The sequence below is a fragment of the Sodiomyces alcalophilus genome (assembly GCF_042370955.1).
Source record: "Sodiomyces alcalophilus JCM 7366 unplaced genomic scaffold ACRALscaffold_6, whole genome shotgun sequence".
Lineage (NCBI taxonomy): Eukaryota > Fungi > Ascomycota > Sordariomycetes > Glomerellales > Plectosphaerellaceae > Sodiomyces > Sodiomyces alcalophilus.
Genome location: NW_027263537.1, coordinates 875,717 through 891,370, shown reverse-complemented (window position 1 = coordinate 891,370; position 15,654 = coordinate 875,717). Strand labels below are relative to the sequence as shown.

The 15,654-nt window shown below is 54.7% G+C and overlaps 6 protein-coding genes across 6 annotated transcripts; 4 read left to right on the top strand and 2 right to left on the bottom strand.

The window, feature by feature from the left end:
* Positions 1-571: 571 nt before the first annotated feature.
* On the top strand, positions 572-2,123 carry ACRALDRAFT_1063103 (uncharacterized protein). Its single transcript, XM_071016728.1, has one exon. The coding sequence runs from the start codon at positions 1,011-1,013 to the stop codon at positions 2,028-2,030; it is 1,020 nt and encodes a 339-aa protein (XP_070873206.1). The 5' UTR covers positions 572-1,010; the 3' UTR covers positions 2,031-2,123.
* Positions 2,124-2,523: 400 nt separating this feature from the next.
* ACRALDRAFT_1063101 (uncharacterized protein) lies at positions 2,524-6,286 on the bottom strand. Its single transcript, XM_071016727.1, has 4 exons — positions 5,046-6,286; positions 4,205-4,924; positions 4,018-4,129; positions 2,524-3,946 (listed from the first exon to the last, which is right to left on the bottom strand). Exons 1-4 carry the CDS (start codon positions 5,805-5,807, stop codon positions 3,219-3,221), a joined length of 2,322 nt encoding a protein of 773 aa, XP_070873205.1. The 5' UTR covers positions 5,808-6,286; the 3' UTR covers positions 2,524-3,218.
* A 1,076-nt stretch (positions 6,287-7,362) lies between these two features.
* On the top strand, positions 7,363-8,571 carry ACRALDRAFT_2109005 (uncharacterized protein; the record flags this gene model as incomplete). Its single annotated transcript, XM_071023393.1, has 1 exon — positions 7,363-8,571. One exon carries the CDS (start codon positions 7,363-7,365, stop codon positions 8,569-8,571), a length of 1,209 nt encoding a protein of 402 aa, XP_070873204.1.
* A 403-nt stretch (positions 8,572-8,974) lies between these two features.
* Positions 8,975-9,447, bottom strand: ACRALDRAFT_1033030 (uncharacterized protein; the record flags this gene model as incomplete). The annotated part of the gene is made up of 2 exons (XM_071014935.1): positions 8,975-9,144; positions 9,297-9,447. The coding sequence occupies 2 exons, from the start codon at positions 9,445-9,447 to the stop codon at positions 8,975-8,977; spliced, it is 321 nt and encodes a 106-aa protein (XP_070873203.1).
* A 1,543-nt stretch (positions 9,448-10,990) lies between these two features.
* ACRALDRAFT_1063098 (uncharacterized protein) lies at positions 10,991-12,994 on the top strand. Its single transcript, XM_071016726.1, has one exon. It carries the CDS (start codon positions 11,654-11,656, stop codon positions 12,617-12,619), a length of 966 nt encoding a protein of 321 aa, XP_070873202.1. The 5' UTR covers positions 10,991-11,653; the 3' UTR covers positions 12,620-12,994.
* A 139-nt stretch (positions 12,995-13,133) lies between these two features.
* On the top strand, positions 13,134-15,199 carry ACRALDRAFT_1049674 (60S ribosomal protein uL13). Its single transcript, XM_071015608.1, has 5 exons — positions 13,134-13,352; positions 13,602-13,737; positions 13,909-13,962; positions 14,049-14,307; positions 14,416-15,199. Exons 1-5 carry the CDS (start codon positions 13,332-13,334, stop codon positions 14,552-14,554), a joined length of 609 nt encoding a protein of 202 aa, XP_070873201.1. The 5' UTR covers positions 13,134-13,331; the 3' UTR covers positions 14,555-15,199.
* The last annotated feature ends 455 nt before the right edge of the window (positions 15,200-15,654 follow it).

The following is a 15,654-nucleotide window of genomic DNA, read 5'->3' as shown; positions in this document are numbered from 1 at the left end:
TGGTACGAAGCCTGCCGTGCAAAGTTGACGATCGCCAACATGAGGAGAGCGTGTGCGGGAGGAGGGGAACCAAATTAATATAGGTAGAATGGCTTCTAGGTCAGCTTCCCAGGCATACAAACGGAAAGTTGAAAGGCTTCTCTGAATGAAAGGAACCGAATGAAAAAGATGGCAAGCTGTTGGCCCAATAACTGACCCAGGCTCAGAGACAGGTCATGGAAGATTGTCAGGCCACTAGGTTGGTTACACAGAAGTGGTGAGCCTCCCGCATTTCCCTCAAATTATAATTCCAAGGGTCAACCTAATCTGGCTTGTACTTGCGACGTATTCAACCTCGTCCTAGGCGGGCGTAAGGCGTTGTATGCCTAGTACATGTGACAGGGTAGTAATTCGGAAAAATAAAAATGCAAACGCACCTTACGAGGCAAGGCCAGGCGGTAGGCACCCGGTGGTGATCTGGTCGCTTTCAAGCATATAAAAAGGAATGCTCCTGTCAATTTTCTCACATCCTCAACCGAACGCTCAGGCAACTGACCAAATCTGAAATTGGAGAATGGCATCCCGTTGGCAGCCTCGAGGTGGCTCTTTCCGGGGTACGAACAGGTGGATGAGCCAGAGACGTGTCAAAGAAGAATGGACTCCGTCTCCGGCCCCTCCGCTTGGACCGGAATTCAAGTCCATTTCCATCGCCGACATCTCGGTCGACGCGGACCGGCAAACGGACGATGCTCGCATCACCAAATGCACGGAGGTCGCATCTTACAACTGGCTAGACACCTCAAACCCATCAATCCTCGTGCCAGGTATGACCATGCGGACCTCTCACCCGTAATACATGATGGTAGATCCGGGGGGACAGCAGTGCTAACGAACCTGGTCCAGGTGCCCCTGCAAGATGGGCGCCACTGCCCGAGGCCATCCAGTTGAGCCAGGACTCCGGCACGTATTACCGCGACAAGAACGCCTCACGGTACCCAGATCATCCCTGGGAGCCCGCCGTCGAGGCCATAATGCAGCTCAACCCCGTCAAAGAGACCAGGCTGGGACCCATCGACGTGGTCGCCTGTGCAAGCACCCTGGGACATCTCCTTCGTTTCGTCAAAGGTGAGGGGCTTCAGTTTCGCATGCTGGTGGAGGTCATCGGCTCGACAGTCCACCTCATCCGCCGTGAGAACTCGCCTCACGAGACGATCCCGGACATTCGTGGATACGGGCACCGCTTCCCCGAAACCTACACAACATGGGACGCCGATGTCCGTGGCTCCGCCTCGCACCAGCGAATCCTGGGCTACCAGTTTGCTGGTCTCGGCTGCCTGGTCCGCTTCAAGGGGGACGGCTACCTCCCTGACAAGGCCGGGAGCATCCCGGAGAAGCAAGGCGAGAACAGTACGACGTCGCTGGAAACCGTCACTGCCAAACTCGCCACGACTGGCGTCGCTCCCGTCGCTCCCAAACGCGGTGCTGGCTCACTTCCACTACAAATCAACCCCGGCGGCCGCGTCATCCCTCAAGAGGCCGTGTTCGATCTCAAGACACGTTCCGTGAAGAGTGACCCTGACATTGTCATGGCAACGGAGCTTCCCCGCTGGTGGCTCGCACAGATCCCAAACTTCATCCTCGCCCGGCATCAGTTTGGTCGTTTTAATGATATCGAAGTCAAGGACATCCGCAAGGACGTCGAGATCTGGGAGTCGACCAATGCCGACACGCTGTCGCGGTTCGCGAGCCTACTCCATCGCATCGTCGGCGTGGCGCGGGGTCGGAAGGACGGCAAGATGGAGATCCTCCGGGAAGCGGACCAGCCCATACTGAAAATCCTGGAGCAGTTGCCTGAGGTGCCCGCGGCGTTCTCGGTCCAGGTGGCGCGCAGGTGGAAGAGTTGGTTGTCGGGGACGGGAAACCTAGCGAGTGGGGTTGATCATGAGCATGAGGGTGAAGCAACAGACTCGGACGAAGACTGGGTGGAATTCGAGGGCGACTTTACCTTTTGCTCGGAGGAGTGCGAATATTGTGGCCGGTGCGCCCGTTAGCTGGTACCCCCGTAGAGCCTAGCGTCTTTTCGGGACAATCTACAAGGAGTTGTATTAGGAGTATTCTTACTAAGCACAATCTACACCTGTACTTCGTACGAATATATACGTCGCACCCCCCAATTCCATCCCCAGCCGAAGGATATATCATATAAGAGCCTCCTCAGCTTCAAGAATTCTATAGATTAACGTTTTCCGCTGCTCATCAGCCTTGTCCTTGGCGATGAAGCATAGGCGCCATATGATTAGTAGTTAAGGTGACCGACTCCGTGCTGTCCTTGCAACTTTCAAGGTTGTTCCAGGATATATAGAACTCGGGAGGCGATCACGATCAAGGCCATGGACAGTTAACTTCGGGCTGCGGTAAGTGGCTATCCAGCCGTTCTAAGTCTATCGCGTGTACTATAGGTGTCGCGCAGCCGCTCAGCGTCAAGATACGTCGATGTTTTCGTAGAATATCACCCCGGGGTTCAAAACAAATACAACTTCACAATAAGTTAACTTGAAACTCTAGGAAGAATCTCTGTATACTATTTGTTGCCTGTATACTACTGTAAGTCTCAAAACAGTTCCATGTGTAGCAAACCTCTTCGTCGATCCCTCACCGCACGAACCAGAGTGCCAAAAGCCTGGACGCCACACCAGAACGTACTAAACAATCCCGAGTCAACCATCCCGAACGCAATCCCCGGCCGCGGATTACTACCTAGGATAGGTAGCCCGGGCCCAACCAGGGCGAGCTCGACACCTACTGAGTAATATGCGTACATCAACCTGACTAGAACTTGACTAGAAATGACTAGAACCCTTTCATAGTCCCTCAAAGAAGACCTGAGCCTGCGCAATATGCTTCGCTCTCTGCTTCTGGGAAAAAATGGGGAAAAAGAAAACAGGAAAAACGATAGGAAAAAGAAAACAAATCCATTCTCCCAGGCCGTCATGTCGTCATCGTAACACGAATACCTGTCCAGAACCTTGCCGTACAATCGCAATCGGGTATCTCTTGTCTCTCTGTATAGACGAAACCCCGCGGGGGGTTTTTGTCCTTGTGGTAGCTGTAGTTACTCCGGAAAACCAAACCCCCCCTTACCATTAAACACATACAATGCGCACTACCCTTCGCCCAAGGACATCATTGGCACGCGAGTGCCAACGGGGATCGTTAGCAAGCAAAATCAGACACAAGATTCAGGGCGGCGTGCCGGACGTTTCAACCGCGCCATCCGGCGGGTTTTGCCCCTGCATGGATGCTGTGCTGGCACCCAGTGAACTTTGTCCGCTACCCGACGGGCCGGCAGCTCCCATGTTCACGCCGTGGGGTGACACGGCGGTCGCTGGCGAGCTTGACCCTCGGCTCGCATCTGCCTGGTGATAAAATTCCGAGACAATCATGGGCGGTTGTCGCGCCTGGCTTGCAGGATGCGTCTGAGGATGTGTGAGATGCTGGAAGTGCACCGTCGGTGGGGTTCCGCTGCTCGGCTGAGGACTGGTGCCGTTCATAACCGTCACGCCTCCGGCTGGGCCATGGTGGATGGGGGGTACTGGGGGTACTCCCGCAAAGGCATTGCCATTGACCAAGTGGTGGGCTTGCATGGTCGGTTGCTGCGCATCTAGGGCCATCTCGCTCCCATGGAGACCCTGGACAGCTTGCGCCTCTTGGGCACCCTCGGGTCCTGGCGCATCCGTTGCGGTATATCCGGCGCCATCATCACCAACGGCCGGCCCAGCTGCTCTAGGCTGCGGATTCGGCGATTGTAGCCGGGCGATATCGTGCGCAGTGCGGACAGCGAAACGTGGTGCGTGGGCCCAGTCGCGCAGTGCCTCGTACTCAGGGGCCGTATGAAGATATTCGCGCAGCCTGCTCACGCCAGCGCCTGAGAAGACGCAGAAGACGCCTCGCTGATGTTCGGTGAATTCTACAGTCCAAACTTTAGCCAACAAGAACGGGGATGAGCAACGAGGGGGTGGGGAGGGGGCGAGAACAAACCTGGAGGCGGCGGACGACAGAACTCGGCAAATTCCTCGCGAAGGAAGGCAGCGACGCCCGTCAAGCTCAGGTGCGTGAGTCTCGGGCAATACTTCAGCAGCTTGATGATGCTCTGCAGCATGTTTTAGTGGCACGGACAAGGACAAAGGTGACCTGGACCGCGGGAAAGGGGACGGTGGGAAAATACCTTCAGCGTCAAGTTTGTGCAGTAGCTCAGATGGACACGTTCGAGCGAGCTGTGATATTCTTCGCCGATGATGTTACCGAAAGCATCGCGGCGCGCGCGTGGGCGGTGATTGGCGCGGGCCAGCGCAAGGATGGATTCGTCTGTGATGTTGCTACACTTGACCAATCCGATGCGCTTCAGCTTGGGCAGCTGGGCCAGGCGCATCACCGAGTCGTCCGTCAGGAGGGTGCAGCAGCCGAGGTCGATGTAGCGCATGCGGTTGCATTGCTGGACGAGCCGCTTCACGGCGTCATCCGTGATCTGGCTGCAGTGACCTAAATGCAGATAGTGCAGGTTCTTACCGAGCTTCGAAATGGCATAAACGGCTGCGTCGGTGATGTTGCGACATTTCGCCAGCACCAGATTGCGGAGACGGGGCGCAGCATCGATAATCTTGATGACAGTCGCGTCCGTCACCCGGGCGCACGATGTCAGATCGAGGATGCGCAAATGACTGAACGTCCTGTTGGGAGGGAGGGACAGGAAGGCCGAATCGTCGATCAACTCGCAGCCAGCCAGCCGTAGTTCGCGAAGCGACTGGCCCTTGGTGAGAAGCGCCGTAATGGGTTCGTTCTGAATCTGGATGCACTGCTGCAAGTCGATCTCGAGAATGTTGGGGCAGTGCTCGGCGAAGGCGAAGACGGCCACGTCCTGCAGCTGAGCACATTCGTTCAGTTTGAGCTGGAGATACGGGTTTCTGAGTCAGTATATTTTCGCCTTCAAATGGAATGAACAAAGAATACGACCGCTGGGCATAGTAAGAGAACAGAGGGAATCGGGAGGCTTATCAGAATCAACGCACCCTCTTGAGGTAACGGCAGTTCTGGGCCAACAGAATCATGCCTTCATTGGTGACTTGTCTGCAGCCCGAGATGTTCAAGCCCTGAAGCTTTTTGCAGTATTTGGCGACAGCGCGGATCGACGCATCGGTGATGTGCTCATTCCCGGATACGTCCAGGGCAAGCAAGAAGGAGCTATCCGTCACCAGAGGCACCAAGCCCTGATCGGTAAGTTGACGGCAGTTGGTGAGGGTCAGGCGCTCGACACGCGTGCAGACGGCAAGGGGAATGACGCTTCCGTCGCTAATCTTATCAGCTAGACCACTGGCGGCGAGGTTGAGGCGTTTGATGAAACCGCGGTAGGCGAAGAATGGTGTTTCGAGCTGAAGCGTCCGGCAGACGGACGAATAATTCTGCCAGTTGTTGCAGGCAGGGCGGTGCCAGAGGAGATCGACCGCATTCTTGGCCCAGCGCTTGCTGACGAGCATGCAGCGGAAGAGGTCGGAGGTACTGTTGAGCCTGGCAAAGATGCTGATGAGGATTTCGTTGGGCAGCTTGGCGACGCCAGGTAGGTAATCTTCGCTGTCGTCGGTCACGTCGGAAACCTGCATGTCTTCAGTGTTGGGAATGCCGACTGACGACTGGGAGTCGTTGCCGCCATGGAAGAAGTCGGATTCCTCGTTATCGGCCGGAATGGGGGAGTTTGTCGATGAGGACGAGCGCGAATCTTCGGGGCCGATGGCGGGCGGCGTAGCCCCTCGGTTGGTAGCCGAGTCGGGGGCCATGATGTGGATTGAGGGAGCGGAAAGCCTCATGGCGAGAGGAGGCAGCCAGAGAACGGACGGCGAAGAAAAAGAATCGTCGAAAAAAACCGTCGGGAATTGAGACCGAAGGAAAGAGAAATCCTCCAACCGACCGCCGATCGAAAGAGTGAGGATACCGGGTGGGAGTCACAGTCGAAGGATTCGAGTGGAGAGAATGGTGGGCGTCGGCTCAGTAGACGATAAGAGCCTCTTTCCCTCTCTGGGCCCTTTGGGTCGGTGTGGAGGCAACTTCCCGACTCGACTCGGGAGAAAAGTGGAGTAGAAATTGAATGCTTTCGGGCGGAAAACAGGAAAGGGGGAAAACAAAGGACGGAAAGGTTGTGCCTGGCTCTCGGGGTCGCAAGAGAAGCCCAGGAAGAGGATGGAGAACAGTATCGTGGGTTGGTGTGCGATGGAAGTCGGGTGGGTGTCCTGCGGGTTACGAGATGGACGGAAGAGAGGGAACTTTGGAAGAACAAAGAGTTGGTGGAGGTTGCGTCAGATGATACTTGTCTGGGTACCGCATTTAATCATAGAAATTCCTAATGGCATGGAAGTACCTCGGGGTACCTTTCCTCCCGTTTGTTACGTACCGATGTGTCACTCATGCACCCGGAGAAGGGAGGTGATTAGTAAGAAGTTCCTGTGCGACACGGTTTCAAGCGCCGCCAGCGCAAGACCTGTCGAATGCAAGTAAGGTGTTGGAACGCCATATTCGTATATTTTCAGAGTGTGACCGAATATCTCTATAAGAAGAGCTTGGCCGCTTCTCTAGCAGGCGTGGCTGTAACTCGATACAGGCCAGGTGATACAAGTCAGGGGCAGTTGTCCTCGACCGACCATTCGTTCGCAAACGTACTAAGTACTCGTAGGTATGAATACGTCCCGTGACTTGTTACTTTCTGTCGAGTGTCGATCGACCCGACGTAACACAGGGATGGTCCAGAGTACATATCACGGGATGGTTTTTCTGTATTACACTCCGGTTCAGGACAATGAGATATTGTTCTTCTTCTATTTCTGTTTCGTCTCTTGTATGTAAGATACAATCAGTAAAGAGGAAAAAAAAAAATGCAAAGAAGCGCTCGGCGAGTGGTGAAAACACCCTCAAAAAGGTCGCGTCTTGATTGGCTGAGATGTGCTCACATCATGTGATCAGTGACGTCGCTTTGGCATAGAATTGGTACCTTCGTATTTGCCGGAAGCTCTGCATCGGCCCATTATCCCGCGATGTTCTCCGTCGAGTGAGTACGGATCAAACGCTGCTTGACAAGTTGGTGATCACTCGGCCATTGCACGTCTATAATTGCATTTGGATGCCCAAAGAACGGCCAAACCACCCTACTCTGCGTCGCCGGTTCGAACACAGCTTTTCAAATCCCTGTGCTCCGATGCACATCGGCTCTTAGGGCCATACCACTTTATAATAATCCAAGCCTAGTTCCTGGATAGACCCATTTACCTCTTGCCAATCTTCTCTTTTCTCTTCACGCCAACACGGCACAATTCTTCTTTCTCCCGCCATCCCCCCGTCAGAATGCTACGAACAGCAGCCATTCGGCCCCTCCGCCGAGGGGCAAGGGCATTTCAAGTCGTGAAGGTTCCCCACAGGACCTTCCTAGGACCTCGTCAGTCTTCGTCCCGTCTCGTCGAACGATACAACATCAATCAGCTCTCCCGCAGCCGAAGCGAGTATGACCGCGACCGCACATATTTCCTCGCCGCAGGTGCCCTGGCCGGCTTCATCGGCATCATCTACACCGGGTCAAAGCTCTGGAACGCCATCTCGCTCCAGAAGAAACAGAAGCAGAAGCGCAGCCAGAACGAGAGCGAGGAGCCACCGCGGGGTGTCGCCCACCTCGACTCCGCCGCTGGATCGGGACCTTTCATCACAGAGGGAGGCACCAAGCGCAAGATGGTCATCCACGACGAGGACGGCCAGGAACTGGTCCCCACCGGTAACTCTACGGTGCCCCATTTCCCCCGTCTTCTCGAGCTAGCTTCTTCCGAGCCTGCCGAAGCGGCGGAGGCCAAAAAGACAAACAACCTCCCCGTGGCGTCGACCATCCGCGACGCTGCCGGCGTGGAATACACCCTCGTGGGCCTCGGAGTCCGCTCCGTCTCGTTCCTGAGCATCAACGTCTACGTCCTGGGCTACTACGTCGCAACCGCCGATATCGCCGCCCTCCAACGTCACCTCGTTTCCAAGGTTGATCCCATAGCTACCACCCTCGTCCCCACCGAGCGCGATTCCCTGCGCGCCTCTCTCCTCGACCCGGCAGAAGGCGAGGCCACCTGGGTCGAGGTCCTGAAGGACCTTGGTTGCCGGAGTGCCGTCCGCATCGTCCCCGTCCGTGACACCGACTTCCACCACCTCCGCGACGGCTTCGTCCGCGCCATCCAGGCGAGGTCCTCTACCGACAAGAAGGCGTTCGGAGACGATGCTTTCGGCGAAGCCATGCGCGAATTCCGCGGCATGTTCACCCGCGGGAAGGTCCCCAAGCAGGGGGAGATGATTCTCTGCCGCGACGCCAAGGGCCGGTTGGATGTGCTATATGACGACGGATCCGGCAAGGGGAGGCAGCTCCTCGGCCGGGTCGACGATGAGAGGGTGTCTAGATTACTGTGGCTTAATTACTTGGCGGGCAGCAAGGTCGCGTCGGAAGAGGCTAGGAAGAACATTGTTGACGGGGTAATGGAGTTTGTCGAGCGGCCGATCGGAACTGTCGCGTCGCAAGTGGTATAAGATAAGAGGTGGGAGGCAGGACTGCCAGGCATATTTGGATATGCTCAACATCTTAAGCATGTACAATATACATAAAATATTACACCTTGATGTATCAAGGATTACAGCCCGACCTTTGATTATGTGTTGATAGCCACTCCGATTGAATGTTCCAAAGACACAGCTGTATTACACTGCAGTATCCTTCGCAACGCCAAAAGCTACCAGCCTGTTCTGTCCATCGTTTGGCGGCCCACCGTGTCCTGATAAAGTAGTGCGCATGGGTATCTATGTAGACAAAGCCATCGCCATGTCCTCCAGCAGCACGGGCATCAAGGGGAATCAAAGCCTAGACCTGCAAGAGAAGAGAATCCCCCGCGTCCATCAGCACGCCTATCCCGACTCCGATGCCGGCATGTGTATCTTACGCCTTGAGCGCGCCAGCATCCTTGAGCAGTTTCTCCAGCTCGCCCGACTTGAGGAGGGCCTGCAGGTCGGAGTTGCCGCCGATGTGTTTGCGAGCGATGTAGCTGTTGGGAACGGTGCGCTGGCCGGAGATTTCCTCGAGAGCGTCCTGGAGAGCGGAGCCGTCGTCTGAGCCTGCATGTCAGCGCGCCCGCGCATTATTCATCGCCAAATCAACACAAAACTCGAAGCATGTACTAGCACAACAAAAGGACAGGAGAATAGATGAGGGAGGACAAGAAGCTATGGTGGAAAGGGATGGGACTGGACAACAAACGTACCCCGCTGGTCTAGCTCGATGGCGAGGTACTCGGCACCCAGCCCATTGAGTGTTTGCTTGGTCGCATTGCAGTAAGGGCAGTACGATTTGGAGAAGACAACGACTTTGTTCTCGTCGATGTACTTCTGAACGGTTTGCTTTGCTTGGGCCATGTTCGCGGGTGAGATGGTGGAAAAGGAAGTGAAGAGGCGACGGAAAAGAAACATTTGCTGGCCGGAAATGCGATTGGTTTGTCGGGCCGCTGTGACGTATATATATATATATATATTAAAATAATACGGAGGATGGGACAGAACTCTGCAGAAGCGCGGACAAAAACCTTGGGTGGGTTGCTGGTGTAAATGCAGTAATATGATTTGTCAGACGAACATGAGGAGTGCTGCGATGCAATGCTGTGCGGGATGTCGTGATTGAGATGCACGAGTGGTTGGTAAGTTGACGAGTTGCAGAGGACTGGCTTGGGTAACAATTTTTCAGGGTTACTGTACTGAAAGGGCCAACTTGGTACTTGATGTGCAGGTACTTTGGTGCTACGTCAGAGGCAAGACCATCAAAATGTGTCCGAGCTTGGCTTCCCGCGTTCAGTTGGGTATTCGTATTTAATAATGGCATGTGATTTCCTATGCCTTCTATCTGCTGCGCTTCTAATATTACTATACTATAAGATTTCGCTTTATACGTCTAGTTCTAATGCTTTTATATTACTGCGTTAACCAAGCTGCCAGCTATGTCTACCGGCAAACAGATTATAACCAAGACGTCTAAAATCTCTATAATATATGCTTCACTGTATTACGGTTCACTCTAGATTAGGTATAGCACGATACATAATAGCAAACCGCATCAGCTGTTAGATAAAGGTAGATCTGCTTCATAGATCTCGTCACTCCAACTCGTCGTCCTACGAAGTACTAGATACAGCCCTCGTGGGAGAAACAAAGTGGAAGTGGTGCAATCCTGGGATTGCACCATGTGCGCTTTGTCTAACATGCCACAACTTAAGGGCATATGCAAGTACGTATATAGCCTTTAAGGTCAGAAGCCATCTTGTTTAGAGATTCCCGATGGGCCGGTTCTAAGGCAGACATCTAACCTCGCTACGAGCTGGCCGAAGCTCTCCCTAGCTCTCTATTCCGAAATATTTCCATCTTTTCGCCGGACTGCCCACCCAGTTCTTCAACGTAGTGGTCCTTAAGCCTCTTTGACCTGACGAGAAGCCTGTTCCCAGGCCTGTGGTTTGTGATACTGCCGGTCTTAGCCCAACCCAGCTGAGCCCAGACTCTATGGCATTGGAAAATGAATACATGCCACGGTCCACTGCCACACTTGGTAGGTGCATTGGTACAGTACCCAAGTTATTGATGATCAATAACAAGTCCTTGCCCGCAGGCAACGGAAATGACCTCGTGATACGCTTGGAGACCTGTCCTTCAGAGCAATACGGACACTTCAATCGAACCACATCTCACCAATGATTCAGGAATTCGGTTTGTAGCAGATCTACGATTGGTCTCGCAATCATGGCACGAACTCCCAACTCGTGTACAACGTACAGGGTACCTTCGGTTACATAATTTCCCCCAATATCCCCAATCAGGGCCTCTCAATCGCCTGCCGATGCCCCCACTGGGACATCCTCCTTTCCCCGCCGTCCTACAATCTGGACAGTGTACCACCCATTGTTGAGGCAAAATCTACCAGCGCCCATCACTTTCTTTTATCCCTGCTGACGACACATCGCCATATTTTTTTCTCCTTCCTTTCCTCCTCACGTCTTTACAACCAAGACTCGGCCGACACCTCGATTCCTTATGGCCTTTCGCATCCCTTACAATGCAGGCTTCCGTCCGTTCGTGATTTATAACCGTTGATCAACATCCTTGCCCTGCGATTCTGTTCGTAGGCCGTTCTCTTCAGCTATAGCCGTCCGACTGCCAACGATACTCAACATCCACTGGAATCAACGACGGCGTAATCGTCTGTTTCTCGGCCTTCATCTCACAACCCATTGAGCTTTCTCGCCAACTCAGCGACTTTGCCGCCAATCTCGTCTCGATGTATTAAGAACCCCAACGATCAACCCTCCCTTCGTCCCTTCGCCGGCTGTCCTTAGTTTTAAGGACCGCCTCATCCGTCAAGGTGGCGTCCGACGCACCCCTCCTAGCATCGCCGGGTGCTTTGTCCAACATCACTGCCCGACTGCCGGCCTCGGTCCAGGTCTATCTGGACAAGTCACTCGGCACCATCGCTTCCACCATCGTCGAATCTTCTCAGCGCCTTGCCTCCAGCTTGGGCGTGGAACCGGACATCGTTCTCTACAGCGTCGTCGCCTGCGTCCTATTGGCTGTCCCTTTCGCTATGGCACACTATGGCTGGTCGAGACGAGACTCGCTGTCTCCATACAGCTCGGAGCTCGGAGCTGGCGGCGTGCCCAACGTGACCGACGAGGACTTTAGCTACATCACGTCGCAAGATCTCCAGGATTCCTTCCCAGGGTCCTCGACGACTCCGAGATACCCGTCGCGACCGCGCTCTACGGCCCCCGTACCGGATGACGATATCCTCCTCATCAAGCACAAAGGCGTCACTTACCCAGCCCATTTCCCGCCCTACTGCATCGGCGATGGCAAGCTTCGCGTCCGCGACATCCGCCAAAGAATCGCATTGGAACTCGACCTCTCCGATCGCCGCGCCCGCCAAGCCAAGATCCTTTACAAGGGCCGTCAACTTAAGGAGCCGGCGGCGCCTATCCGGGATTACGGCGTCAAGAACAACAGTGAGATCATGGTCATAGTGTCGGACGGGGCCATGGGCGAGGGCGACGACCTGGACGAGGAAATGGTGGTCGTCGACGATGGCCACGGCTATGCAGGCACTGGGCCCCACGATATCGACGATGGGCGGAAACGTCGCAAGAAGAGGTCCAAGAAACCCAAGAGGCCGCAGCACAACGACGTAAACGCCAGCCCGCACGACAGCGCCTCGACTTTTTCCACCCCCGGCCGTGGTTCAGACGCGTCCCGGTCGCCCCCGGGCAGGAGACAACCAGTAGCGGGGCCCATTGCTAAACTCAACGAGATTGATGGCTATTTCATGGAGACGCTCTACCCTCTCTGCGAGGCATTCATTCGCGAACCTCCCGCCGACGAGAAGAAGAGGGAGGACGAACATCGTCGGATTTCCGAGACAATAATGCAGCATGTCATCCTGAAGCTCGACGAGGTGGACACCAATGGAGAGACAGAGGCTAGGGCACGGAGGAAGGAGCTGATCCAGAAGATACAAAGCATCCTAAAGGATCTAGACAGTAGACTTAAGGCATAGTCGTGGCAGTAGCTCCGAAGCCCTGGCGAGGCGGAATGAGGTTCAGATAAACTTTTCCCTGCATGTCCGCGCAAGACCCCTGGTAAGGATTCAACTTGTTCACGAAGGTTTCTAGTCGTAGCTTGCATCGGCTTTGATTTGTTGGAAATGCGCGATTAGCTGGGCGTCGTGGCGATCTCGTTTCTTTCTTGTTTGGCGAGATAAATCTCGTGTCGCCGTCTCTTGTCGCAAAGAGAGGGTACGATGTGGGGGAGTAAGTACGTAATTAGTCAACGGGCACGGTTAGATGCACATCATGTTCGAAGGTCATTAATAAGTAACACATTATCCTTTAAAGCGAATTATCTCGTACCATGGAATGGCGATGAGACGGTGCGTGCACGTGATAGTATTACTAGGTCTGCAACCCTAACTCGTCAGAAAAGGGCGTCCAGCCCTCTCGCTTGTTCCGGACACCACCATTCCCGATCCGGCTAGGGCGCTTTCCCACCACAAGGCACAATCACCGTCCACCCTGGGGAAGCGTCGAAGCAAATTTCGGGCGGACATCAAGTTATCGCGAACCCTCTTTTCCTCCCACCCTCACCAACGACCTTACTAACGACACAGCTCAACAGCACAAATCTCCGCGAGGCACCAGGGCCTAGAGGTTTGTTTACGAGCTGATTGTTTCTTTCTGTTCTTTCATCCTTCGATAACGGTTCGGAATACGATGTCGTCCTTCGAGCAGGTGGTGAGTGGCCTTCGCCCCCCTCCCCTCCTCGTGTTTTTGGTTGGCGATGCACACCGATGGACGGAATATGCAGTCAATATCTGAGAAGCAACAAATGTGGGACGAGGGTTTGAAGGGATGGAGGGCGCTCGCCATGGATATTCGTCAACCCGACCGCTTTTTCTGCGATGGCCCTTTTGCGGTCGCTATTACATTGCCGACCACCAGCAACGTCCCCAGTACTTTATGGCTGACAGTCACAACTTGCAGGTCGTCATTGACGGCAAGGGTCATCTCCTTGGCCGTCTGGCCTCCATTGTGGCCAAGCAGCTTCTCAGCGGCCAGAAGATCGTCGTCGTCCGCGCCGAGGCCCTCAACATCTCCGGCGAATTCTTCCGCGCTAAGCGTATGTCGATTCTCTTTCCCGCTACCATCGAATCCACCAGACGATATGAAGCCAGGCATGCAAGAGCAGGATCAGAATTGGAATGATGCTTTGGTGGCTCCTCGTTAGGAAACGGGAACCGAGGAAACGTAGGCGACAGAACGGATCATGACTGACATTCCGGCTTTGCAGTGAAGTACCACGCCTATCTGCGCAAGGCCACTCGCTACAACCCCACACGCGGTGGTGAGTACATCCCTTCAGCCTCACGATCTCGACCACGCTCGAGCGCCCCAGAGCTGGGATGAAACGATGATTCTGACCCTCGACAGGTCCCTTCCACTTCCGTGCTCCCTCCCGAATCTTCTACAAGGCCGTCCGCGGCATGATTCCCCACAAGACTGCTCGCGGTGCCGCCGCCCTTGAGCGCCTCAAGGTGTTCGAGGGTGTCCCTCCCCCCTACGACAAGCAGAAGAAGATGGTCGTTCCCCAGGCCCTCCGCGTCCTGCGGCTGCAGCCCGGCCGCAAGTACTGCACTGTCGGCCGTCTCAGCCACGAGGTCGGCTGGAAGTACCAGGATGTTGTCGCAAGGTGTGTTCTATACCCCCCCCCCCCCCCCCCGGCTTGTGGATTAGGCGAACGGGCACTCGGACTCTTGTGTGCTTGTGTTCACGGTTACTGACATGGGTATGTGGACAGACTGGAGGAGCGCCGCAAGGCCAAGGGTGCCGCTTACTACGAGCGCAAGAAGGTCGCCCAGCGACAATTGGCCGATGCCAAGAAGAACGCCAAGGTGGACGAAAGCACTGCGCAGGCTCTCGAGTCTTTTGGCTACTAGACTCCCGACGCGACCTCTCGATAACAACAAAAACCATTGGCCCCCATCCCACGGCCGGTTTCCCACCCGCTTTGCGAAAAACCAGGTATCGGAGTCCGGCTGAGGGATTCTCGCGTGTTTTCCACGGTCCCATTTTTCTACGCGTTTTTCTTTCCGACATTAGAGATTGGCGTGGCGGTTCACCAAGGGAAAAAATAACTACTCATCATCGTTTTGCCAGTGGGCAGCAGGGCTGGTGGTCATGGGAGGACGGGACGCTGAACATGTTTGTGTCATAACAGAGACAACGTCGGTCGTCCCGAATACAAAATGAAACCAAGTCAAAGAAGAACGATGCTTTGACATTTCTGCAGTTGAGTGAGATGGCGGACAGGCGAGCTGGGTTTGCTTCTGCGTGAGTGCGATGGCTCCATGGGAACTGTCTGCTGGAAGACATTGTGCTACCATGGACGGCGCATTCGAGCAGTCATTTTCCGGAGGACTTAGGATGCTAATGACACTACGTGTTCTTGATCTACAACCCCGAGCGTAGACCCAGCGGACCTCTAATGACTTTCCCGGCCGGTTAGAGCCACGAACTTGATGCGCTTCATCCCCTGTACCTCGTCGCGAATTGAACGTTGTTCCCTGCCGTGGGTTGCCGTGTGAGATGAAGACACGACGGAATCATACCAAATGATGAATCTTTCTATATTTACTAACAGTTTATCCATTCATTTTTGTCAAAACGAACAGAGACCGCCAACCGCTCAATTACTCACCGCGATAGTCAACCCCGACGCTCCTGTATTGATTGACAATGCCGACTCTGCGACGTGCCGGCTTGTCGAAGCCTGGCGACTAGCACGGCCACTTCATCCGTGGCACTTCCATCCACCCAGCGAGGCCTGAACAAAACGGAGCTCAATGGACCCCAACGGTTCGGTCACCACAGACTGCTAGCTATCAGTCGAAAGGCGGAATTGTTGAGTAAGCGGCAATCCTGGCCCCCAGCCAGATCGAACCCGAGCCACTCCGACTTTACCTCTACTGCCGACCGTCCACAAAGCTCTCGAACGGGAAGCGCTGGTTCCTGAATGTGCAAGGGCGGGAGTTCGAGA